Genomic DNA, 24,691 nt, shown 5'->3' with positions numbered 1-24,691 from the left:
AAATTCAATAGACCTCTCGAAAGCTTATGGAAAGGTCCACTAACCACAATTAGCCATGACGACAGGCCCGATTCCTGCGCAAATGTATCCCAATAAAAATCGGGGAAAATACCAAGAAAAATACTCAAGGTATCATGACTTCAAAATTTTCATCAACGATGTTACAGCAGATTTCACCCCCAAGGTAGACAGCCACCACGGCTAACTCGCCGCATTGCGTCACTCCCGGTTCCTGCCGCGGCGCCGCAAACCAGGTCCGCTTTTAGTGCGATCCAAGCTCTTAGCCGAACTTTTGCCCTGAGCGTTTTTGTCCAACTGCGTTGCAGCCGGAACCCCAGCAGCACCTCGCTCCTCAACCTTACCCTCATTTATTGGCCATTGCATCTCCTAATGTTGCGATCCTCGCTCCGGTCAACAAGGCTGCTCAGCGGCCAGCCCATCGCGGCTGCTGCCGGGCGCCAATGGGCCGCGACTGCGTCGCGACGATCGGTTCTGCTTCAAAACGTGAGCTTGCCCTACCTCGCCGGCATCCAGCGACTGGTACTTATGCACCTGACGGCGTCGCGGCTGTCGACCCTTCGTACTTGAACAGTTGGGGGGGCTTCCCTTACGAGTGCTAACAAGCAAGCAGAGACATTACGCCGACCAGAAGAATCCCGATGTCCCCAAGCCCCCAATCCTCCCGACCTCCGAGATCAAGAGCTCCGAACGCGCCCCTCCGCCCGCCGAGGAGACCATCGAGAAGAAGGTCGGCATCGATGAAGTTCCTCTGACGCCTCCTCCCGTGCCGAAGGATATCGCCGAAAAGGCTGCCGCTGTCGCGTCCGCCGCCTCCCAGGCCGCCGGTAGCGGCAAGAACGCGACTCCTCCGCCACCTCCGCCTCCCAAGAAGAAGGGCTTCATCGCCCGTCTCCGCCGCTTCGTCGCCTCTCTGATCCTTCTGGGTGTCATTGGCTTCGCTGGCGGTGTTTGGTACTCGCGCATCAACGACACCTTCCACGACATCTTCACCGAGTTTGTGCCCTTTGGTGAGCAGGCCGTCCTGTACCTGGAGGAGCTCGAGTTCCAGAAGAAGTTTCCGAATGCCCACCGTGCCGGCTCTGAGCGTCCTGTCGCGAGCTCCAGTGAGCATGTGCGCATCCCAGCTCAGAGCGGTGCATCATGGCGCGTCGCCGACAGCGGCGAGCCTGTCGGTCGCCAGTCATCTTCTGCGTCTTCCTCGCCCAAGAAGGCGGCCGCCAAGCCTGAGGAGGCGCCCAAGAAGGAGTCTGCGCCTGTAGAGGCCAAGCCTGTTGAATCCAAGCCTGTTGAGGCCAAGCCTGCTCCGGTTGCTAGCAAAGAATCAAACAACTTCAAGGCCCCCGAGGTCAACGAGCCCTCGCGCTTCCCTCCTTTGGAGCCCATTGATCTGATGAGCCTTCCCGACGCCAAGGAGCCCATTATCCAAGATCTCGTCCGCATGCTCAACGATCTAATCCTCGTCATCAACGCAGACAATGCCCATGGCAAATACTCCACCACTATCGCCAAGGCCAAGCGTGAAGTTAGTGAGGTTGGCGACAAGCTCAAGACTCTGAAGACTGGCGTTGAGAAGAAGGCTGCTGGTGAGGTCAAGTCCACGATTGCCGAGTTTGACAAGGCCGCCACGGAGCTGATCAAGAGAGTCGAGAACACTATGGCCCAGCAAGAGGCCTCATGGCGCAAGGAGTTTGAGGAAGAGATGGGCAAAGTCCGCGACACATACGACCAGCGATCCAAGCTTCTGCTCGAGCGTGAGCAGAAGTTGAACGAAGAGAAGCTTCAGACCAAGCTCCTAGAGCAGGCTGTCGCCTTGAAGAAGGAGTTCGTCAAGGAGGTCGAGAACCGTGTCGAAGCTGAGCGTGATGGTCGCTTGAGCAAGCTGAACGAGCTTACGGCCGCTGTTTCTGACCTTGAGAAGCTGACTGTTGGCTGGAACAGCGTCCTCGACACCAACCTGAAGACGCAGCAGCTTCATGTTGCCGTGGAAGCCGTTCGTGCTAGCCTTGAGGGTGCCACTCACCCCAGGCCCTTCATCAAGGAGCTCGCTGCGATCAAGGAGATTGCCGCCAACGACGACGTCGTTGACGCAGCCATCTCCTCTATTAATCCTGCTGCATACCAGAAGGGTATCTCTTCCCCTTCATATCTCATTGACCGTTTCCGTCGGGTAGCTGGCGAAGTCCGCAAGGCCTCCCTACTGCCCGATGACGCCGGTGTGGCGAGCCACGCTTCCAGCTGGGTTCTGAGCCATCTCATGTTCAAGAAGCAGGGTCTGGCAGAGGGTGACGATGTCGAGAGCATCCTGACCCGCACACATACCTTCCTCGAGGAGGGCGATTTGGATGCTGCTGCGCGTGAAATGAACGGCCTCGAGGGCTGGGCCAAGACTCTCAGCCGCGACTGGCTCGGGGAGGTTCGCAAGGTGCTGGAGGTGCAGCAAGCGCTCGATGTAAGTCGACCGATGCCACTGCAACTCGGTTCTGGATAAGACTAATGCTTTGCTTTTCTAGGTCATTGCGACAGAAGCCCGCCTGCAGAGCTTGCGCGTAGAGTAAAAATTGGGAAGATTCTAAAACAATACGTATTTTTTCTTTGTGGTGGTGTATATTGGTTTCTAGGGAGATGCGTCTAGGAGGCACGTAGCCTGTGTATTAGATATAAAATAGACCGTCTTGAATGTTCATTTAAGATTCAATCCTGGGTCGATGTCGTTTTGATTCCGGTTCTAGTATAATGTGATGAAACTTTGATTCTTCATCTTATAGCGGCTATTACCATTACCGTGGCGGTGGAGGCTCATTGTTAGTAGTCAAGCCCAACACGGCGACCCGCAGCCTTCAACAACCGCCACCAGACTTGCTCTTCGTTGCGATTCACCACAATCACTCCTATCCAGGCACCACAGAGGAAGTTTGAAAGCGACATTTTAATATATGGATGAGTTCTGAAAGAGGAGTGACGAGAGCTGATAACCGCCGCTCACTTGAGCTTCACAGTGATGCACTCAAGGCACACTCACCACATGCAGCATTGCATCAGCCGTCTCCGTGCCACCACATCACCCATCTGCACAGCATCACATCACAGAGCCGTCTCAACGTCTTACTCCGGTGTCGGCGCCTTGTACAGGATGAGCTCGTCTGCTGCGACCGGCCCGCGGCGCGACTACGACGCCGCGCTGGCCCACCTCAGCATGCTGGCCTCAAACCGCGCCGTCACCACGCTCTTTGAGAAGCCACGGCAAGACGCCGCCGCGGCCGCGCAGCCACCTTCATCGTCCTCACCACCGGCCCAGGATCTCAACGCGCAGGCGATTCCCGAGATGCTCATGTGGCTGCGCAGGGCAGGCTACACGCCGCAGGACCTCGCGGCCATGCGACACATCCACGTCGCCGGCACCAAGGGCAAGGGCTCCGTGTGCGCCTTTGCCACGTCGCTGCTCCGCGCCGCCGGGCCGCGCGTCGGGCCGGTGGGCACCTACACGAGCCCGCACCTCGTCAGCCCGCGCGAGCGCATTGCCATCGACGGCGCGCCGGTCAGCCGGGCCGTCTTCGCCGCCGCCTTCTGGGAGCTGTGGGACCGCTTCACCGCCGCCGCCGTTGCTGACGGCCAGCGGCCGCGCGCCCGCTTCCCCGCCGCCGCCGTTGCTGACGGCCAGCGGCCGCGCGCCGTCGCCGAGGGCCCCGCCTCCAAGCCCTTTTACTTTCGCTTCCTGACCATCCTCGCGTGGCACGTGTTCCTGCGCGCCGGCGTGCGCGACGTGGTCGTCGAGTGCGGCATCGGCGGCGAGCACGACGCGACCAACGTGCTGCCGGCCGCCGCCGTGTCGGCCGCCGTGGTGACGCAGCTGGGCGTCGACCACGTGGCGATGCTGGGCGGCACGGTCGAGGAGATTGCGTGGCACAAGGCGGGCGTGTTCAAGCCCGGCGTGGCGGCGTTCACGCTCGGCGACGCGCCGGCGAGCGTCATGGCAGTGCTAAGGCGACGCGCCGCGGAGAAGGGGGCGCGGCTCGTCGAGGTCGACGCGCCGGCGGCGGATGCGTGGGAGGGTGTCGTTGTCGGGGGCGGCGAGGCGCCGCTGCTGCTGGGCGGCGACTTTCAGAGGCGCAACCAGGCACTGGCCGTGCTCGCGGTGCAGGAGCACCTGGGCGTGCGCGACGAGGCGGCGAGCACGGCCGAGACGCTGGCGCGCCTCCCGGAGGGCATGGCGGCCGCGCTCCGGGGGGCGACGCTGCGCGGGCGGTGTGAGGTGCTCCCGGACGAGGCGCACGGCGTGCGGTGGCTGCTCGACGGGGCGCACACGCGGGACAGCATCACGCAGGTCGCGCGGTGGCTCGTGAAGAGCCTGGACGGCGACGGGGAGGAGACGGTCGCGCTCGTGTTCAACCAGCAGGACCGCGACGCGCCGGCGCTGCTGGCGCACCTCGTCGAGGCGGTGCAGGCGGCGGCAGAGGCAGAGGGCGGCGGCAGAGGCGAGGTCGTCTTTTCGCGGGCGCTGTTTACGAGGAACGAGCAGGAGGCGGCGGAGCACGATGGCGACTTGGGTGTGCAGAAGGCGCTGGCCGAGACCATGGCGAGGCTCGCGCCGGGGTGTCAAGTGAGCGTCTTTGATAATGTCCGGAGCGCTGTGGCTGAGGCGAGGAGGGCGGCGGCGGTGGCCGGCGGCGGCAAGGTGCAAAAGGTGTTGGTCACCGGGAGTTTACATCTCGTCGGGGGTATCATGCGGGTCATCGAGCCCGACAGTCTATTGTAACATATACATCAAGCCCAATCTAAACAGTTTGCATATTCTTTTAATATTTCCCTTTTGTATCCCAGCGTACAACAGTTATGCTACAGCGCGTCTGCCTGCTCCAAGATGCCCAGCGCGCCTCCCACCAGGTGCAAGCTGCCGGTGACGTAGGCCTGCACGACACCGCTGCCGCCGCCGAGGCCACGCGCACAGGCGAGCGCCTCCTCGATGGTGGGCAGGACGCGCACGTCGGCGGCCGGGTCGAGCCGTGCCCAGGCGTCGGCGAAGCGCCGCTGCGCCGTCATGCTGGCGACCTCGGCCGGGTCGACCTGGCGGTTGACAAAGTCGCGCTTGTAACCGGTCGCGGCGTACGTGACGTTTGTGCAGAAGATGACATGCTCAAAGGGCCGCTCCGCGTTGGCGGCGTGGATGGAGGCGAGAAAGTCGACGGCCTCGGCGCGGCCTTGCTGGTTGAAGATGAGAACGCGCGGGCCGGTGCTAGACACAAGAGAGAAAAAACGCAGGTTAGTTTGCCTGCTTGCAGGTTCGGTCAAGGGAGGACCTGGGGCATACCTTTTTTCCGTCTCGCTGGCAAACCACTTGGCGGACACCTTGAGGCTGTCGGCCGTGTGCGCGCCGTCTACGTGCCACGCTATCTTGTCCTCGGCCTTGACCTCGCATCGGCCGCGAAAGGCCGTCCTCTCCAAGCCATTGACAAACTCCTGCGGCAGGCTCTTGCCGTCCTCGCCCCTGTCCATCTCGACGCCGAGTTGATCGAGGGCCGTCTCCGCCAGCGCGACCGCCAGCGAAGCGTTGCGCTTTTGGAAGGTTGCTGCCGGCTTGACTCGCACACCGTCAAGGCGCGGGTCGATAGGCAGCTCGGTCAGCGCGACGCCCTTCTCAGTCGCGCGCTCACGCAGCACCGCAGTAGCCTCAGGGAGCTGCTCGACGGAAAAGGCCGGGCTGCCCGGCTTCATGATGCCAGCTTTGTGCCAAGCAATCTTAGCGACGGTATTGCCGAGGACAAGGACGTGGTCGATGCCGAGCGTGGTGATGCCTGCGGCGAGCGGGCGCGGGACGAGGTTGGTGGCGTCAAACTCGCCGCCGACGCCCGTCTCGTAGACGGCGACGTCGACGCGCTCCTGCAGAAATGCGTGCCAGCTGACGAGGGTGAGAAAGCGGCCGTAGATGGGCTTGCTGCCGGGTGAAGGGCCGTCGCCGTTGTCTTCATTGTTCTGCGTCGACGACGATGACTCGAGGCGGTCCCAGACCTCGAAAAAGTACTTGGCAAAGAGATCCTCAGAGATAGGCGCCGAGTTTATGCGTATGCGCTCCCGCACGGCGATGAGGTGCGGTGAGATGAAAAGGCCGGTCTTGGTCAAGGAGGGAGCGGCGGCGTTGTCGAGGGCTTGGCGGTACTGGGCCAGGATAGCGTCGACAAAGGCGCATGTGCTGCCCTTGCCCTTGGTTCCGGCTACGTGGATAATGTTAAGGCGGTCCAGGTCGGATGGCTGCCGAATGAATGAGTCTTGACATTTCGTAGAGAGAATGGCGGGCGAGGTAGAAGTGACCATACCGAGTAGCCGATGCGGTTGAGATAGATGCGCATATCCCGGATGGAGGTGGCATCCGGCTTGATGCCGGCCTTGCGGCGGGCTTCAATAACTTCATAAGGCGTCTGCAGCGTGTTGAGTGCGTCAATCGCATCCTGTTGGTGCGTCAGCGGATGGACATACGAGAAGCTGGGGAGTAGGTGAGAGGAAAGACTTGACTCACGTTGTATGTTCGAATGGTGGCCATTGTGCGCAAAGCTTGCAATCGCGGGACGAGTAGCCTGGCTATGAGAGAGAGGGGTCGCCTCGATACATTCTGCATCGAGGAAAGGGCCTTATTTGCTCGCGCAGCCCTCAGGCTTACCTGGTGCAGTTGTTGGAGTCCAGTGCTTGACAAAGGCAAAGGACGAACAGGTGAGGCTGTAGTGGCGAGGCTGCAGCGGCTTAAAGCCAGCGTTTGCAGCGGGATCGGCGCGGGGAGAGCCACTGTAAAGATAGCCGCACAGTGCAAAGAGTTCAACAGTTGCTGCACCAAACCAGAGTGTTCAGTAGGTTGTAGTACAGTCGAAATTACATTTGTTCTGAAATAGGGATACTAGTCGATTTTCTCTGGTTTTAAAAAAAATCTTAGGCCAATTTTGGAGTGCTCTTCAGCCTGTCATAGCCAACGCCGTTGTTAGGTACCCGCCAAGTTGCAATTTTCACTACGTAACAACTTCGCTCTCGCAACATTTAACCATCTAGCAACTGCAATCGCGAGTATTCTTGACAACGCCCTTCACCTGTGCTCATCCTCAACATACTCTCAGCCGTCAAGGTTTTTAGCCTCAAATCTCGCCCGTCAAAACATGTCCGCCATTTCTCTCCGCTGTCCACTTCTTCATGCCCTCGACGATTCCCTCCGCCATATCTTTGTCAAAAGCAAGCCCGTCGCCCTCAAAGGACGACCGCGTCCGCCAAGTGATCCAGCGTTCCGCCATGGCCCCCTCCGGCGCCCTGAGCAGCCCTGTTGAGATGTCGACCACCGGCACTTCGTTGTAGCGCCGACTGTGCTGCAGGAAGAAGACTGTCGCGCTGCACACGCCGCAAAACGCGCGCGTCACGCCCTCCGAGGACACATACGTCTTGAGCGTGCCGAGGCGGAGGTCCTCGCCGATTGTCGGCTCGAGCGTGTCGAGGGGAACGAAGATCCAGGACGCCACTGGCGTCCCGTTTATGAGCCTGCAGTCATCACAGACATCAAGCGTGCCGTACCATTTGTTCGGGTCGAGCGGTGATACAAAGTGCTTCGCGTAGGCGTGTTCAGCCATGGCCCGGTTCGGTCGGGGTACGGTGAAGGAGACACCGCCACAGCGGCACTGCGCCCGGAGCCTCTCCTGTCCGTCAGCGCCGGCTTCGGGCTTGGACTTTGGGGCGGCTGCGCTCGGCTGGTCGTCCTTTGGGTTCCAGGTGGCTATTTCCTTGCCCTGGACGTGCGTAAGGATGCCCGACAGCCCGCCGTCTCCAGCGGACTTGCTGAAGACGTGCGAGGTGATCTTGACAAGGTCGCGGCCATGTTCTTTCAGGACGGCTGTTGCCAGCGTCCACCCTCCGTCGTCGTTTCCAACGGCGCCAATGTGACAGCCACAAGTCGAGCACGACTTTGGTGTGTATCCGACACCGTCTATATGATACGACACCAGGCTTTCGCTACTCGACGGCGCAACCCATTTCGGTTCGACGCCTTGGCTAAGGTTGGCGTGCATATTGGCCAGAGTGCCCGTGTTATAGCGACATATGCTGCAGTGGCAAAAGTAGGCCTTGAGCGGCAGGTCCGCGACAGGTATATCGAGGTTGAAGTGTACGCCACCACAGTAGCATTTTGCCTCAACCGTACGAGTTTCTGTAGTTGATTCCATGTTGCGAAGAGATTTGCTTGGTCAAATTTGTAGAAGAAGAGGGGTGCTAGCGGACGGGTTGGCGATGGGATTGTCCCCCGGCTTGCTCCTTAAGTATTAACGGTCATGGGGATAAGCGGCTGCCTTCAATGATCTAGCCTGACGACGGAGGCGTTCGAAGCGTGGGGACAGCTGAAAAGCGCAGACGTGAATTTTACAGTTGGAAATGCTACTTGAGTAGAACAGCTTGTCATTGATCTGCAAAGGGCATCCTGCTAATATTTTGAATCGCTCTTATACTCCCGTACTGTGAGCAGCTCACCTATCTAACGACGCCTGTAAAGTTGTACTACAGCACTGTTCTCCCTGACAGCGCGTTCAGGTAGTGATCCGCTTTTTACAGCACCAAAATTAGTCCCACCAGCAAGCATCGCCAGCGAAAGCATAATTTTCTTCCTCTCTTTTTTCGTACTAATTACCTGGAACTTCCGTCATATACACAAACACCCATACGTCCTCTTTTGCACACCATGGCGGGCGCTTCGCAAGCACCTCCTGTCCATGAGGCGCTCGCCGATATGGATAGCCATATTGCGCGCCTCAAGGACAAGGTCGAGGAGCAGCGAAAGGGCCTGCAGCACTGGCAGCCATGGGACGCCGAGTATGAGGCTCTCAAGGAAGAAGTGCAGGCCCTCGCCGAGTCTGCGACAGTCGAGGATCTGCAGCGGATACGTGCTGGCTTCGATGGCGAGCTTCTGGTCGGCAAGGAACTCGATGAAATTTTTGGCCAACAACAGCGCTCTCGCGACCAAATCGTCAACGTCCTGGATCGACGCATAGACTACGTCAACCAAAACGTTCGCACCCTGCAAACGCAGCTAGAAAAAACGGAACTCGAAGTTTTAGACGCCGAGGCTTCCAATGAGCAAGGCGCCGTCGATGAAAACGGCCCTCCCATAACGGAAATCGTCGAGGAACTGGATCAAGACGACAATGTTCTGTCCTTTCGCTTAAACCGACCGGGCGAGGCCCTGCCACGTGTCAAGGCTGCGCTTGAAAAGGCCGGCATTGATGCTCCATCATTAGAACCTCCGTCTTTAAATCGACAGTCGGGTTCAGCTAGCCCCAGTGTTGCCAAACCTCCGCCTGCCAAGAAGGTCAAGGAGTCCATACCGGTCACTCCCCATGAGTCGGAACCAGATCACGAGGTGACGCCTCCCATCTCACGAATGGCGAAGCGCGTAGGTGGCATCATGAAGACTGCAAAGCAGCAGGAGAGTATCAGCAGCCAGCCGGCCATTATTCCTGACGACGAGGATCCCGATGATGCAGCCCTTCGCCAACAGATGCTCAAGTATAGCATGGGTGAGATGGGCGCAGTCGTCGCTGAGCTCAACCTTGAAGAGAATGATGACGATGATGATAATTTTGACGATGACGAATGGCTAGAGGGTGATGGCATCGACGACGACGACGACGATGAAGAAGATGGGGAGGATAAGTACGGCCGCTTTACCGGCCGCATGATTACCGACAAGTACCAAAGACGAATGCTGGAGCTTGAGACCAAGCTCGGCGTGAAATCTCGCTTCACCCAGAAATTGGAGGAGGAAGCTGCGGAGAGGGACTCGGACGACGATGACGGCGAGGGTATCGGTCGCATTCGCATTCAGCCGAAGCCGAAGCCGTCCTCCTCGGCCTCTCCCTCGGCCGCACCTACAAAATCCATCGTCAAGGAGATGACTTCTGCCAAGAACGAGCCCAAAAAGGGCGTCCGCTTCGCCAATGAGCTCGACATTGCCGATGAGGCGGAGCCAAGCGCAACTCTGCCCGAGTCCAAGCGCGATAGCGGCAAAGACATCGTCGAGCCCATGAGTGAGCTCATCGTCGAGCGCAAAGCTGCATCCAAGCCCGCTGCGGCCCCGCCATCACAGCGGCCCTCGCGGTTCAAAAAGGCCGCGCAGAACCAACCAAGCATCCCCAAGGGCCCCCTCGATGTGCCGGCGTCCTTCCTCGCTCAGCACGTGCCGGACGAGGAGGAGCTGCCGGTTCCTACAGGGCCGGAGGGCAGGACCATTGCCGACACGCTCGTCGAGAAGGGCAGCGTCTCGCGGCCCGCCGGTCCCGCCGTGGTCGACGACAGCATGATGGGCGTCGCGGCGGAGCACCAGCGTCTGCGCAGCCGCTTCATACGCCGCGACGGCGGAGGGTTCCTGCAGGAGGACGAGGGCCCCGTCCAGGAGCTCGACGAGACCGAGGGAGGCGGCCAGCGCGTCAGCCGCTTCAAGGCCGCTCGCTTGTCTCGGCATTAATCACCAATCTATATACCCATGCATAACGGCGCAGGATATCGTTTCTTGGTTTCTTTTGGCATATAGACACTTCGGAGGGGCGTAATGTGATATTCTGCGAGGGCAGATTTCCTGTAGGCGTCAATTTTACTCTTCTTTTTTACATTGCTTGTGACATGAAAGCTCTTATTGGAACGCCCAATACACACATCGGTGTATTCCCAAGGGTCTGCAGCATACTGTCTGCTTCTCCTTACCCGGCCAGTTCCTAGATAAATCACTGCGGGCTCTCTGATGCCGTGCACCCGAAGTGTTTTCACTTTCCTGTGGTCCTGGCTATTCGTTTCACCCGCGACACTTTTCCTCGTCATTTGAATACTAGCGTCTCACCGCAAGCACGGTATAGGGTAAGTCGGTAGTGAGTAGAAATAGTCGTATCTTCTGGCAGCAAGCAGTAGGCGTGGTTCATCTGTCGGAATTGCAGTTTATGAGTCCTTTTTATTTCAATTTTCAAAGACTTGTTTCTAAATCGATATGTTCTTCAGCGCATCTGTAGATGTTGTCGGCTGTCTCTTAACTGATGCCGGTGAACTCAACGCTTGTACATCAAACGTAGAGAATTCACCACCGGCCAATAAACTGAAAGAAGGAGAAAGGACACTGGGATCCAGACGGAAGTAGGACATAGTTTGAAAAAGAACCAGATGAATAATTAAACAAAAAAAAACCCCGTGAACGTCCGTCCGTCCATTTGAGCTCAACGGCAAAAAAACGTGATCCCGCCCGGGCTCGAACCGGGGTGATCCCGCCCGGGCTCGAACCGGGGACGGGGACCTTCTCGGTGTTAACGAGATGCCATAACCAACTAGACCACGGGATCCTGTGGTATTTGTTGAAGAACCGTTGCTTAATCCATCTTATGATGTCATACGAAGATAAAAGTCCCAAAGCTACATTCTGATTTTCGTCCAGGCACAAAGTTGCGTCTATGTCTAAGAAAATGCATTTCGCTCATTGGGCATGTGGTATATAATGTACAGTCATTCTACAAGCACCATTCAAAACAGCCATATTACCTAACCCGTCGACACGCCAACCAATTCGTTATTTGCCACCTTTGCTGCCGCCCCAGAGCCCCGACAGCGTGTCCGTCAGCGTCGCCTGCCCCGCGGCCTGTCGCGCCTCGCGCTCCTTCGTCCGCGCGTCCATGATCTCCTTGACGCTGCGCGCCACATCCTCCTTAGCCTGGAAGTCGGCGCGCAGCGCCGCCTCCTCGGCCGCGCGCTCGTCGCCCGCGGGCAGCTTGGCCAGTGTCTCGCGCCACGTGCGCTCGACATCCTCCGCGGGCGTCGCCGTCGTCGCCGCGCGGGGCGGCGGCCGCGGCACGACCGAGTCGAATATAGGTGCGGGAAGTCCTGCCTCCTTGGCGGCGGCGACGGCCCGCTCGTGCTCGAGCATGCGGTTGAACAGCTTGTCGGCGTGCATCTGGATGTCCTCCTCGACCTGCGCGGGGCGGTCAATCACCGAGCCGTAACCGAGCGCGCGTAGGAATCGCTAAAAAAGAGGCAAGCGGTTAGCTAGGTGGTTTGTGGAGCATGTGCGGTGGTGGTGCATGTGAAGAACTCGTACCGATTGCATGGTGTAGCAGCGCTCGTACCGATGGACTTGGTGCCTGCACATTTGTAGTTGATCGGTCCAGCTGCCGTTCTTCATGCAGTTGATCCACTCCTCCTGCTGGATGGCGCAGTTCTCCATGGCCGCGATGCCAATCGCCTGCTTGCGCTCCTTGTACCCATCGAGGATCTTGACCAGCTTCTCCTGCTCCGTCGAGGTCTCCTCCTCGATCTGCGCCAGCGGTCGGTAATTCTTCCACAGGTGCGCGTACCGACCATCCTGGTACAGGCTTTCTGAGGGCACGCCGCTGCTCTTTGCGTCGCCGGTCGCGGGGGCGCCGCTGCCGCTGTTCTGCGCCGTCGGGGCTGTCGTGGAGGTGGTTGTCGGCGCTGCGGGTTGCTGTGCCTTGGTGGCGTTGTATTTGACTGGCGATTCCTTGTTGAGGAACTCGCGCAGCTTGGGGTCCAAGTTGCTTAGGGGGTCACTGGAGCTACCCCCTCCGAATATTGACGGTAGCCAGCCCATTGTGAATGTCGAGGTGGGTTATAATAGACCAAGATCATCGTCGGCCGCGAGCAGGTATGGGCCAATATGAAATCTAGATGGGTGCCAATGTTTCTCACACTGTGCTCCACACTGTACACATCGCACTTGTTTTCCATGACATCAAACTGAACTGTTGAACTCAGTGAAGTAGCATTGATTTAACTAAGCGTCTCAAAACTTCTTCAATGTGGTCAATTATGCTGAGTGCTAGAGAATAGATCCGGCGTGCTGTCGCGACACCATTCTTTGGTCGAATTTACAACTAGTTGACCATGTTTTAGCAATTGGGAAACCTGCGTTGTTGCAGAAGTTGCTGTACATTGCCCTGCTTGGCTAATTTCGGGCCAAAGTTCACACCCAGTCGCGCCCTGTGTCATTCAAGATGATCTAATTGCATTCGTTAATCTTTTTGATTTTTTGATTGCCTTTACCGTACAATCGTGCAAAGCAACTTCCGGTGCCCAACCCTACAGCGGGAATTTCCGATCCCTCTGTTGTTTATCACGCCAAAAAATGCCACAACATGAGCCCAAAATATTTTTAGAACTTGGAGAACTTCTTAACAGCCTTGCCGGTACGGGGAAGAACACGCAGAACGTTAAAACGGACCTAACGCAGCCATATTAGTACTCTTAATCGTCGATTGGAGCGTTGCTTCAAGTTTCGGTGTCGGCGAACGTACAGTCTTGCTCAGAGGACGGCACTGGCCGACGGTAACCTGGTCACCCTCCTCAACACGGAAAGCGGGGGAGACGTGGGCGGCGAGGTTCTTGTGGCGCTTCTCGTAACGGGAGTACTTGGGGATGAAGTGAAGGTACTCGCGACGGATGACGACGGTACGGTGCATCTTGGTGGAAACGACGGTGCCGGTGAGGATACGGCCACGGATGGAGACGAGACCGGTGAAGGGGCACTTCTTGTCTATGGCGCAAGTTAGTACGGCCGAGCTGGAGCGAGAACTCGATGTTGCGTTGCTGTCTCAGCTCCATAATCCAGTATCGCGCTTCGAATCATCGTTTTCGTCTCGGTTCACCGAATGTCGCTGATCGTGGAAAATGGAGCCGATGCTTTCGCTGTCGCACGTACCGATGTAGCTGCCCTCAATGGCGGTCTTGGGGGTACGGAAACCCAGACCGACGTCCTTGTACCATCGTCGTCCGTTCTTGCCGGGTCTGGCGCTCTTGACCTTGGTCTTAGAGTTGAGGAAGATGTGAGGCTGCTTCTGGAAAGCACGCTCCGACTGGACGGTCAACTCGGTCGCCCTGAGGTGGGGGAAAACAACGGTCAGCCAAACAATGTTGCGAATAATTCGTCGTACGTTCGTTCGGTAATTCTCACATCTTGAATGATCCTGCGCCTGGGGATTGTCGTTACAAGAGGACGTGTCGTTTGGGGATGGGTGAGAACAAGGTCGCTAGATTTGCGCTGGATGGAGATGTAGGGCATTCGCGCACCAATTTTTGCAACTTTCCTTGCAGCTTAGGGCTTGCAAAATTGGGAGTGGCTAGTTAGGCGAGTGCTGTGATTGGCTGGTCCACCCACACACGTGATGAAGTAAGGCTAAAAGCCGTTCACGTGACCCAAAAGTTGAAAGAGATTCCTGTTGGAGCGTTTTGGTCTTGAAGCCCCACGTTGAATCGGTAGGTACCTAGGTACCTCTGCGCCGTTCCAAAGCGGGCCGAAAGTAAACAAACGCGGTTGGCGCGAAACGTCACTGACAGGCAATTGGCAGCTCCAAGATTTTGGCTGGCCGTTCACGAGCCCCTCGTTCGGCGCGTTTGCAACCTGACATCCTGTGATGGTAACGTCGTCAACATGTCTTCTCCCGGCGACGCCACGGTCCCTGCTACAAGACGCGCGAGAAAATCTATTGGGTCACAACATATTATTCGGAAAGCTAGAGATAAAGAGAATGCGACAATCGATGTTGCCAGCGAGCTGGCTTCCAGTCGCAAAGCGAGAAGCAAAAGTATAGGGCCGGGTGGTCTGGACAGTCTTAGACCTGGAACAGGAAATAGGAGAGCAGTATGTTGCAGATCCTAACGAGGTGCATCAATATTAACGCTGCGCAGTCTATTGCCGCACCACGATCAATCCTCAAGCCGCGCATGTCAGCAATTGCTGAGATACCTTCACTTAAATCCGCAAAACGAGCCTCAATTGGTAGTGATGATACAATACGTCGAAAGTCTCCTCGTAATTCGAAGAGCGGCGACTTTACTGGATCTAGGATTGCTCTACGCACCGAAGAAGAGCAACAAGCAGCAGCGCGTGAACGCGACGAGCAAGACCGCCGAGATGCCCGTCGCAAGTCGCTCGCAAACCGCAGGGTCTCTTTTGCTGCCGAAGCTACGCTTCACACTTTTCATGATATAGATATGCAAGACTCGACTGCCTCCACCGACTACTCATCCCGCCGATCATCCAATGTCACCGGCGGGCAGCCCCAGGCGACCCCTCAACAGCGACGCAGCTCAGCAGCAAATGCAACTGGATATGAGGATGATGATAGTGTCACTTCGATTCTTTATAGCGACGATTCGGAGCCGGCTGACGGCGTGGAAGAAGTGGAGGATGCGGAGGAAGAAGAAATGTCTAATAGTGACTCCGACGATGGGACGATGATGACGATTGACACCGAAGAAGTCACTGGAACCACAATCGCCTCGGATCGCTCGGCACCATTTGACAATGAATCCTCGACGCTCGAGGAAGCGCTCAGACTTGCCGCTGAACGAGCGGGAACTCAGCGACTTGACGACTACTACGATAAAGCAGGCGAGGAGGCCGCGGAGGAGGCCGAAGAAGATGACGAGGAAATCATTCCGTCTTTTGGATGGATCAAAAAAGACACAAAGAGGCAGAGCAGCTCGGCTGGTCCGACGGCTGCGGCCTCGCGACCCAGTTACTCAAATACCGAAGATACTGAGGCTGGGATGGAGATGGACATCACTCACAACATGGGACGCATCATCAGGCCCCATGAGGTCGGCGGATCTGAGGACGAGGCGGAAATGTCGATGGATGTTACAAAAGCTTTCGGCGGGATCTTGCCAGCCCAATCTCCTGAAAGTAGCCCAATAAGAGACGTGCCAAATGATACACCCCGACGAGAGGAAGCGACAATGGAGTTCACGACGGCGCTAGGTGGCATCCGCTCTGCTGCCTATGATGATACGACGGATGACTGCGCTGGCGACGAAGAAATGTCCATGGAGTTCACAATGGCCATGGGCGGTGTTCTTGGAAATAACAAACGCAAAAGTATTGATGCCACGCGCCGACGGACTCTGAACGAGCTGGCAGAGGTTGATGCGACTATGGATATGACAATTGGCGTTGGTCGCATTTTATCGAATAAAGCTCACCACGACTCTGCAGTTGAGCCTCAAGGCGACGACGACGAAACCAGCGTCGACATGGATCTGACAGGAGGCATGGATATGACAGCGGCTATTGGAGGCATTTTGAACAGCCAGGGACGGCGCAGCCTTGGCAGACAAATTATGGTGGAAGAGGCGGACAAGCCAAACAGTCCAAAGACTGCCATATTCAATGCCATGTCGAAACAACAACCCAGACGAAGATCGTCACGCACTGCTCTTTCGGAGAGTCCCAACCTCAGTGCTGGCCTGCTTCCGTTGCGCGGTAAACAGCCAAGCCCAGAAGAACAAAGAACACCACGAACCAACAGGAAGTCATCTTCTCCAACAAAGCAGCCTACGTTGCAACCTGCCCGAGTACCCCGCAAGTCTCAGAGCCATAGCCCACAAGCCCCAACATCTGCCAGAAGGCGATCAAGCAGACTCTCTCCCGCAAAGTCTCCAACAAGGCAGACCCAGTCTCCCACCAAATCCACCGCACCGTCGCCGGCCAAGAGTTCAAGCAATGCAACGCCCGTGCTTCATCGTAAGCCTGAATCGGCCAAGAACAGCCCCGCGAACTATGCTACGCCAGAGACTCGCCGTGTTTCAGGAGTTGGAGCTGATCGAAGTGGCTTGGGGTCACCACGAATTGCTGAGGTCTTTGACCGTCGAAGCTCCATCGGAGACTCTGCAAGCAAGTTCATACCTGGCAAAAGTTTGGTCACCTTTGAAGACCCCAAAGCGCTATCCAGAGAGGTGGACGATGAACGAAGTCGCGACGAAGAGCGCGAGCGCGCGATCCCAAGATTTGGCCAGCGACAGGATGACAAGGATGCGACTCTCAACTTGAGGGAGATGATTGACAGTCTGAGCCCTGGTCGAAAACCACTCAAGGGACGCAAGAGTTTACATGTTGGCAGCGCCAGAGGCCTCCTTGGTAAACGCCCTGTGGAGCTCGATGATGAGGATGTGGAAGACAATGACGGTGTTAAGCGCCTCCGTGGTCATCAAGGCAGTCCTGTTAAGAATGTTAGACTGCAACAGCCGACAAAATCGGGTGGAATTTCTGGAGACATTTTTGGGTTCCGCGGTAAGATGACTGCTCCAGAACTCCACCAAAGTCTTTCATCCCCATTGAAGGCTACACACGCGACCTCGCCCCGAGAAGACGCACTGTATAGGAAAGAGAACCATACGGTGCATGGGACAAATATCGACTCGACCGAGAAAAACCACACAGAGGAAAACGACGAAGAACGAATTCATCTGCAAGATTTCCTCAACTTGATTTCTGTTCGCTTCATGGAATTACAAACGACGAAGCGACGCCACACCACCGCTCCTGGAACTTTACAAGACGGCACTACTGCTAATGGCGAGGATGATATGTCATTGGAGCGCTGCGTAGTAGCGAGTGCCTGCACTGTGCCAATGCTTGAGCTCTATCAACATTCGTGCCGCGAACTAAAAAAATACATAGCAGAAGGGCGGCGAATGGTAAAGGAGATCGAGGCAGATACTCTTGAAGATAACCCAGCGTTATTCCGAGAATACCTCACCGCAGCGCCGGATGTCAAGGCATTGATGAATAACCAATTCAAGAACGTCAAGACGCATTCCCGTCTTCTAAGTAAAGCCATGTGGTATGAGTGGAGAATGAAACTCCAAGAAGGGCTCAGAGAAGGCCTTGTCAAGATCTCCAGTGACATGGATGGAGACTGCCAAGCCCTGAAAGAACAAATGGACATATTGGAATCGGTGTTGCCCGGACTCACAAGTACCTATGAAGCGCTGGAGGAAGAACACGGCACCTTGGAGGAAGCGGCCCAAGAGATCGCCGATTGCGACCCCGAAGAACTCAGCTCGGCCCGCCAGGAACTCGTTTCTCTGGATGCCGACATTGAAGCGAAGAAGGGGCAAATCGCTGAGCTACGACTGCAGCTGCAGGCTGCGCAAACGAGTAGCGAATCATTGTCGACCAAGAAGGCCAGCTGTTTAGCCGACATAGCCCAATCAGAGAAGATAAGAGAAAATTGCCGGGGCTGGAGTAGCGCAGAAGTCAATAGTCTCAAAGGTGAGGGCGAACGCAAGACTGGCTGCATGAATGTTTGCTAACACGAGTGTGCAGGGCGGGCGGAGGCACTGGAGAAGAAGGTTGGATGGGCAGTGACTGGGGTTCATGGGACGAGCCTGTCCATGACATACAGGCGCGAGATTGAGATTGTCTTTGACGTAACATCATTTCAACCTGGAGGAGCCAACTCGCAGATTGACTTGTGGTATATTGCCGATGGCCGAGAAAAAGACCCTCTCCCTCGAACGGTTGAGAAAGACTTCTTTCTGCAGTGTATTCGGGACTACATACGAGCACTGCAGCAGAGCACGACGACGATTTCGGGGCTGCTCAACATCGTGCAACAGTCGTGGAACCGAGCGACTCGGCTCTCGTCTCAGATACGGCGCGTCAACTCGACATTCCCTACACAGGTGCGCAAGACATCTGATTCGAGCATTGAGGTGGTAACCTCGATGCTGGTGGTGCCTTTCCGCACAAGGGTACAAGTGACTTTGGAACTCCAGAACCAGAACCTGACCAAGGGGCTGGACATGGATATAGCATCGTCAGTGGCAGTTGTGTATGGAGAAAATTTCAAAGTCACCAAGATCGGGGACTTCTTGGCATCGAAGATTGGACGGCAAATAGGGACGATGGATGAGAACTGGAGCGATATCTTCGTCGAGTTGCACCGGCGGTTACTGGCTCGAGGGCGGAAGTAGTAGCTTCTGATTGGCGTAATGACTGCACTCACGCACTGTGGTTGAGGTATGACAGGAATGGATTCTGAATTTCTTGGGCAAAGGATAGGATATGATTTTTTTTTTTTTTTTTTTTTTTTGGATTTTTATCTATCATGAGCGGAGAGGGGTTTTCTAGCCACCTGTTTCTCAGCATTCATTCGAACGCTTCCCCCCCTGCAGCCAAAGCCTAATCTTGCTTGGGACTGAATATACGATTGAACTTAGCGCTAGTAAGGGAACCATTATGCCGTTGTAGCATCATTCATGCAAACGACGGATGATCCCTGCTGTCGGCACGGCCAATCCGAGGCGAAGGCATCCCACCATCAGCGAACTCGCCCACATTCTGGTAGTATAGGCCCTGGCAGTAAACGTAAGCTTTAATATATAATGTAAATATATATATATATATATACTGCCTATTTACTGACAAGCGGGTAGTGCGGATACCGTTGGTTTACAAACGGCCCGACCAACTCGATCGACGATGCCAAGCGAAGTGCCTCAAAGAAAAGGTACCAACAACGAACCTGTACCACGGCGAGAACTATTATTCTTTGCTGTATTTACCAGCCACCTCATTTTCTTGTGTATTCTCGTGATCGGCTCTTTGCGAGCCACTTTCACGCTGTCTCGCTGGCCAAGTCGCACCAGGCAGCCCGCCGACGCGACACAGCCCAAATACCTTGCTTCTTGTGCTCCGTTGGTTTGGGACTATTCAATTTCCTGTTGCACAGGAGGGATAGGACAAAACAGGACTCAGCGAGGTCACGGGATAATGCTTAGGTGACGGTGATGGTGTTTCGTTGGTCCTCCCCGAACTCCATATATAATGAGCGGTTCGCTCGTGCAATGTCTGCCTCCTGTTTCCAACTTTAGCAACAAAGCTTTTTTGCCTCTCGTTTGAAAACACATCAACTTGATAACAACACTTCGAACTTCTTCAAACGAGACACTTCATTGCAACAAACTTCCTTCATACATGTCGATCCTGTGTCAATCACGATGTATGTACAAGTCACTGCACTGGCGTCGATGCACTGGAGACCCCTGGGAACCTTCATCATCCCTTGCGATTTCGAGACCATCCCTCTTTCTTCCCTTCCCAGAGCGTTGTCGAATCGATTACGAGATCGGATACCATGCCTTGTCCCTGCACCTCCCCGGCCCGACGTGGGCTTCTGCTACACTCAGCTTCCTAGATGAACAGTCTTGGTTGACCAACACAGAACAGAAACCATAGGATCTCACCCCTTTCGAATACCGCCTGGTCGGGGTATTCCACCTTCTCTCTCCTCCGCCCTCTCTTACACGACGCTAGAGCGTCGAGGAGAACGACAAGCCCAGAGCAGAGAACTTGAACCAAAAGATGATCGGGTTCTCTGTTCTAAACTGGGGCCAAGGGGCTGCGGCATCACCGGGCACTTTCCTCACTCAGCACAGCCCGGCTGGATGGCCCAGCCACTTGGCAGAAGGCGAGGCGGGTGCGTACCACCACTTCATGTACGGGCCCGCCTCGGAAACGATGGAGATGGATCTGGACGGCCCCGAATACTACTGCACGGGGCCGATAGTTCCAGACGTGCCGATGACTCCCCCGCCGGACACCGCCTGCCCAGATATCAGCATGGGGTGCGGGGAGTGGCAGCACCGCGGCGACGGCACACCGTTCCTGCCGTCACCCACGAGCACAGAGACGTCGGGGTCCGCCGCACGCAGACGGCGGCGCCACCGCCGCCACAGCAAGGACGGCTGCGTCGACTTTGACGCGCCGCCGAAGCCCCTGACGGGCGGTCTGGGCCGGGCGCTGGACCAAAAGCGCGCCCGGACGTCGACCACGACGATAACCGAGAACTCCCGAGACGCGCGCGGCGGCGACAGCTCGAGACGATGCCCAGGGAGGCACGCGTCTGCAAGTCGCCGCCGCGGCGCAAGACGTACGGGCACAGGCAGCTGGCGCTGTGCCTGGGAGGCATCGAGCGGCTCGAGGAGCTGGAGCGGGGCGACCCGATGACGGGGCTCGAGTGGACCGGCGCGATGCTGGTCCTCGAGGAGCAAGCCGCCTGCTGCTCAATGCCGGGGATGATCGTCAAGAGGGCCGACGGGAGCGGCGCAGGCAACGCGGGGTGGCCGCTCGGAGGAGCCACCACCTGCTGGGGAGCCGTCGCCGTCGGCGTGGCTAACAGGCAACAGCAGGTGGAGGGCGAGGAGATGGACTGGGACGCCTCAGAGCCGGAGCCGGAGCCGGAGCCGGAGCCGGAGCCAGCGCCCGCGCCGAAGCTTCCGCAGCTCGCGCAGCAGGATTTTCCGGAAGAACACAAGGACAAGGTCTGGCTGGAGTTTGACGAGCGTATAGCCGCAAATCCAAGCCAGGACCTGCAGTCAGAACCGGACCTGCAGTCTGCACCGGACCTGCAGTCTGCACCCGACCGCCAGCAGGCCGAGAGGCAGCTAGAGGCCGGGCATCGCGAGGCAGACCGGAAGCTCGAGGAAGACCGGCAGCTCGAGGAAGACCGGCAGCGGGAGGTAGACCGGCAGCTTGAGGCAGACCGGCAACTCCACGCAGACCGGCAGCTTCAAGCACAGCAGCAGCTCCTGGTAGCGCAGCAGCGATACAAACAGCTGCAGCTAGAGGCGGAGCAGCAGCTCCAGGAACAGGAGCGGCGAGAGGAAGAGGAGCAGCTCCAGATAGAGCAGGAGCTGATGGCCGAGCTGGACCGAGCAGACGCGCAGCCAGTGCCAGAGCTGCAACAACCGGAACCTCAGCCAGAGGAAAGCTGGCACTCAGAGCTGGACTTGACGCAGAAGCTCAGAGCTGGACTTGACGCAGAAAGCTGCCGGAGTCACCGCCGCCGGAGTCAGAGCTGGACTTGACGCAGCAGCCGCCGGAATAGGAATCGGCGCTGCCAGAGTCACAGCTGCCGGAAGACCAGCAGCCGCAAGCTGAGCCGCAGCATGCGGCAGCGCCCGAACCAGAGCCGGAGCGGCAGCGGTTGACGCCGTCGCCGCCCCCTGTGGAATTCGGGCCGGCCTGGCCCCCTCCCGCCATCTATTGCGACGACGACGAGGAGTACGATGGCCAGCACGGTTGGGGGGCGACCGGCTTCAAGGGCCGTTCCCCGAGACGATCGCCGTCGCCTGCGCCTGAGCCCGAACCCTGGGATTTGTGGACCCCGGAGGAGGCAGCAATGCACGAGGCCAAAGCGAAGGCCGAAATGGAGGAGTGGTTCCTCCAGATGGACATGGAAGACAGCATGAACGCGATGCTGAACCTCGGCCTCTAAACGAACAAATCAGGAGGCGGAGGGAAGCGTCGCCGCCGCTGGTGCTGGCCGCAGCACGGAGGCGAGGGGGAAGCCGGGTCGTCGCTCGGGTGAATGGAACCTCTTTTGGGGTTCCCCCTCGGAGCGCGCTGGCTGATCCCCTTCAAGGGCCTCGGAATGCGTGCGGCGTACGCAGAGAAGCCCAGCGGCGGTCTTCCGGCTGAATGTCCTGGCCCGCGCGGAGGCGAAGGGGGAGCTGGTCGCTCGGTGAAGGGAACCTCTTTTGGGGTGCCCCCGGAGCGTGCTGGTTGGTCCCTCCAAGGCCTCGGAACGCGCGGCGTCCACAAAGAAGCCCAGCGGTTGTCCTCCAGCTGAATATCCTGGTCCTGTGCTTGCGGTTGGCTGCCTGGTTGTCTAGAGATGGCGTCCCAAGAGGAGGAAAGCGGAGGAAAATGTCTTGTCTTGTTTTGTCTGTGTTTATTCTTGTATGGCTGCGTTTGGAGTTAAAGGAAGATACCCAAGGAATCATGAATTGAAATTTACCATTTTCATTGATATTCGTTTCATTGTCTCATTAGAATCCTGTATATTGGATAGATGATTGTACTTATCTACTCTTAACTTTCATCCACCCCCTTGACTCTGACTTTAGTGGTTGGGATCCGTTAGCAGGAAGCTCTTTGCCGGGCTCGACTCCGGCAGCGTCATCCACTTTCCAAGCATCGTCTTCCAACAGCTCCCAGTCCGGCGCGGATGCTTCCCCGAGGATCTTCTTTTTTAGCTTGTCCGCGAGCTTCATGGGACTGGGCAGTTTGAAAGTCCTGACGAGCTCGGTGCCGTCAGCCCCGGCGAGGGCGTAAAAAGCAGTGCCGTGTGAGTAACGGCCTATCCAACTCGGGGTCACTTCGTCTTTATTACTCGTTCCGGGCCTATCGTCATTCGCTGCGTTTGCGAGCGTTGGGCCCTGGAGAGATGAGCTAACAAGGAGGCTGTGAAGGTTTTTGCCCATGTTAGATATATCGTCAAAGGAGCTCTTATCGCCAATCGAAACGCCCTGTGAGCAGCAGAGCCAGGCGATGTTATAAGCCAACAAAGTAACACCTTCGAGAAAGAAGGAAAAAGCGGCAGAGTTTTCCTTGGCAAATTGGCGCAGCGGTTTGTCAATGTACAGCGGCCGTGGCGTCGGTAAATGCTGCGAACTTGTTTGTTGTGTTTCATTTAGTATGGTGGTTGCGCTTGGCGTGCCAGGGAATGAGGTACGGCCGTGGTGGTAGGAGCCCGCAAGGTTGAATATGGTTGGCCGCGGATAATCTCGATGAGGAAGTGTGATCTCTGCTGGAAGGCGCACGGCGAGATAATGGGCAATGAGCATTAAGATATGAGATATGTGGGCAAGTGAGGTAGAAATTGCCTCTGGTGTTTGCGCTGCGGATAAGTTAGCATGAGAGAAAAGCGCAGTATGATGGGTATGGTGGATGACGTTACCCTCCATGTCTCTTAGATCAATGATTGGGAGTCTGCCAAGCAAGTATTCATAACGACCAGAGGCCCCCTTTCGCGTCCTTTTTAGGCCGTAGAGTTTGACGGCCTCTCTGCACAAAAAGGCGCGGGTAACTGCCATATCCTCTGCGCTCTGCGACCAGCGAAAGTTGAACATCTGCGTCGACTTCTCCACGTCCCGCTGGTCCTTGGAGCGGCGATCCGAGTCACCATGAGAAGCTGCGGCAAGCTGTGAGCGACGGGTTGAGAGCGCGGCCCTCCTTTGACGTATATCTTCTTTTGCGTCGCGAATCTGCTGTCGGACTCTGTCTGCCGACTCTAGAATCTGTGTGGTGCCGTCATCGGCTAGGGTTTGGGCAGCCTTGCCGGCGTCGACGGCCTCCGCGCCACCTATTAGGGTATTGATGTGGCTGCGGAGACCTTCGTTTTCGACAAGAAGCTGCGCGTGTTTGATGCGGTCGCTGTAAATTTGATTTCTGGCGTCCATGGGACAAAGGAACGGCAGCTTGTGCGCATCATGGCCGCGCAGGCAGATGTAGCAACTCATGATGGCGGTGGCGGCTGTTGTTGCTGCGCGGGCTATTGAGGAAGCGATGCGGAGATGGTGATTTATGTTGCATCACTGGGGCGGGCCTTTGTGACGGGTAGAGTAGTTTGGAAAGATGCTTGAAGCTATGGAAGGAAGAAGAGTTGGTGAGGCGAGATGGAAGCGGGCAGATGATGTTCGTTTGAATGAGCCAAGATGTCACGCGCATCATTGTTAGTTGAATCGGTAACGGAGTTGGTTGGGTCTGGGGCCTGCCAATCCGCAAGACAGGGGCTTTGAATTTACAGCGGGTCCGCTTCTGAGTTGAGAGGTTATGTACATATGTATGTATGTACCTCCGTACACTCACTGAATGGCTTGGGAATTCCACCACTAATAAATTGAGGTACAGGCGTCAAGCCGCTATATTTAGTACGGTACGTCATGGCCTTCCAGGCGGCATTTATTAGGGGACCGATAGGCTACGCACCCACCCAGTCAAAGAGGAAGGAGCAGGACACCGCGTCGCGACCTGTCGCCTGACCAACTCAAAGCAAGACACGAACGAAACCTCCTCGTCCATTCGGCATGCCACTCTGCCCAT

General features: G+C 56.8%; 10 protein-coding genes across 10 annotated transcripts; 5 read left to right on the top strand and 5 right to left on the bottom strand.

The window, feature by feature from the left end:
- Positions 1–390: 390 nt before the first annotated feature.
- ISF_03311 (Mitochondrial inner membrane protein Mitofilin) lies at positions 391–2,576 on the top strand (the record flags this gene model as incomplete). The annotated part of the gene is made up of 3 exons (XM_018846917.1): positions 391–540; positions 632–2,470; positions 2,532–2,576. The coding sequence occupies 3 exons, from the start codon at positions 391–393 to the stop codon at positions 2,574–2,576; spliced, it is 2,034 nt and encodes a 677-aa protein (XP_018705806.1).
- A 467-nt stretch (positions 2,577–3,043) lies between these two features.
- On the top strand, positions 3,044–4,774 carry ISF_03310 (folylpolyglutamate synthase; the record flags this gene model as incomplete). Its single annotated transcript, XM_018846916.1, has 1 exon — positions 3,044–4,774. One exon carries the CDS (start codon positions 3,044–3,046, stop codon positions 4,772–4,774), a length of 1,731 nt encoding a protein of 576 aa, XP_018705805.1.
- An 80-nt stretch (positions 4,775–4,854) lies between these two features.
- ISF_03309 (Folylpolyglutamate synthetase) lies at positions 4,855–6,553 on the bottom strand (the record flags this gene model as incomplete). Its single annotated transcript, XM_018846915.1, has 4 exons — positions 4,855–5,251; positions 5,327–6,264; positions 6,330–6,461; positions 6,530–6,553. 4 exons carry the CDS (start codon positions 6,551–6,553, stop codon positions 4,855–4,857), a joined length of 1,491 nt encoding a protein of 496 aa, XP_018705804.1.
- A 580-nt stretch (positions 6,554–7,133) lies between these two features.
- Positions 7,134–8,204, bottom strand: ISF_03308 (DUF636 domain protein; the record flags this gene model as incomplete). The annotated part of the gene is made up of 1 exon (XM_018846914.1): positions 7,134–8,204. One exon carries the CDS (start codon positions 8,202–8,204, stop codon positions 7,134–7,136), a length of 1,071 nt encoding a protein of 356 aa, XP_018705803.1.
- A 509-nt stretch (positions 8,205–8,713) lies between these two features.
- Positions 8,714–10,495, top strand: ISF_03307 (hypothetical protein; the record flags this gene model as incomplete). Its single annotated transcript, XM_018846913.1, has 1 exon — positions 8,714–10,495. The coding sequence occupies one exon, from the start codon at positions 8,714–8,716 to the stop codon at positions 10,493–10,495; it is 1,782 nt and encodes a 593-aa protein (XP_018705802.1).
- Positions 10,496–11,578: 1,083 nt separating this feature from the next.
- ISF_03306 (hypothetical protein) lies at positions 11,579–12,613 on the bottom strand (the record flags this gene model as incomplete). Its single annotated transcript, XM_018846912.1, has 2 exons — positions 11,579–12,028; positions 12,104–12,613. The coding sequence occupies 2 exons, from the start codon at positions 12,611–12,613 to the stop codon at positions 11,579–11,581; spliced, it is 960 nt and encodes a 319-aa protein (XP_018705801.1).
- A 561-nt stretch (positions 12,614–13,174) lies between these two features.
- Positions 13,175–14,080, bottom strand: ISF_03305 (40S ribosomal protein S11; the record flags this gene model as incomplete). Its single annotated transcript, XM_018846911.1, has 4 exons — positions 13,175–13,243; positions 13,317–13,555; positions 13,721–13,896; positions 13,953–14,080. 4 exons carry the CDS (start codon positions 14,078–14,080, stop codon positions 13,175–13,177), a joined length of 612 nt encoding a protein of 203 aa, XP_018705800.1.
- A 369-nt stretch (positions 14,081–14,449) lies between these two features.
- Positions 14,450–18,777, top strand: ISF_03304 (chromosome segregation protein; the record flags this gene model as incomplete). The annotated part of the gene is made up of 3 exons (XM_018846910.1): positions 14,450–14,659; positions 14,707–18,073; positions 18,128–18,777. The coding sequence occupies 3 exons, from the start codon at positions 14,450–14,452 to the stop codon at positions 18,775–18,777; spliced, it is 4,227 nt and encodes a 1,408-aa protein (XP_018705799.1).
- Positions 18,778–20,167: 1,390 nt separating this feature from the next.
- On the top strand, positions 20,168–22,082 carry ISF_03303 (hypothetical protein; the record flags this gene model as incomplete). The annotated part of the gene is made up of 3 exons (XM_018846909.1): positions 20,168–20,706; positions 20,748–21,655; positions 21,709–22,082. 3 exons carry the CDS (start codon positions 20,168–20,170, stop codon positions 22,080–22,082), a joined length of 1,821 nt encoding a protein of 606 aa, XP_018705798.1.
- A 586-nt stretch (positions 22,083–22,668) lies between these two features.
- On the bottom strand, positions 22,669–24,108 carry ISF_03302 (UV radiation resistance protein/autophagy-related protein 14; the record flags this gene model as incomplete). Its single annotated transcript, XM_018846908.1, has 2 exons — positions 22,669–23,486; positions 23,547–24,108. The coding sequence occupies 2 exons, from the start codon at positions 24,106–24,108 to the stop codon at positions 22,669–22,671; spliced, it is 1,380 nt and encodes a 459-aa protein (XP_018705797.1).
- Between the last annotated feature and the right edge of the window lie 583 nt (positions 24,109–24,691).

Source organism: Cordyceps fumosorosea (genome assembly GCF_001636725.1).
Source record: "Cordyceps fumosorosea ARSEF 2679 chromosome Unknown scaffold_6, whole genome shotgun sequence".
Lineage (NCBI taxonomy): Eukaryota > Fungi > Ascomycota > Sordariomycetes > Hypocreales > Cordycipitaceae > Cordyceps > Cordyceps fumosorosea.
Note: the sequence above shows the minus strand (reverse complement) of the source record. Positions and strands in the feature narration are given on the sequence as shown.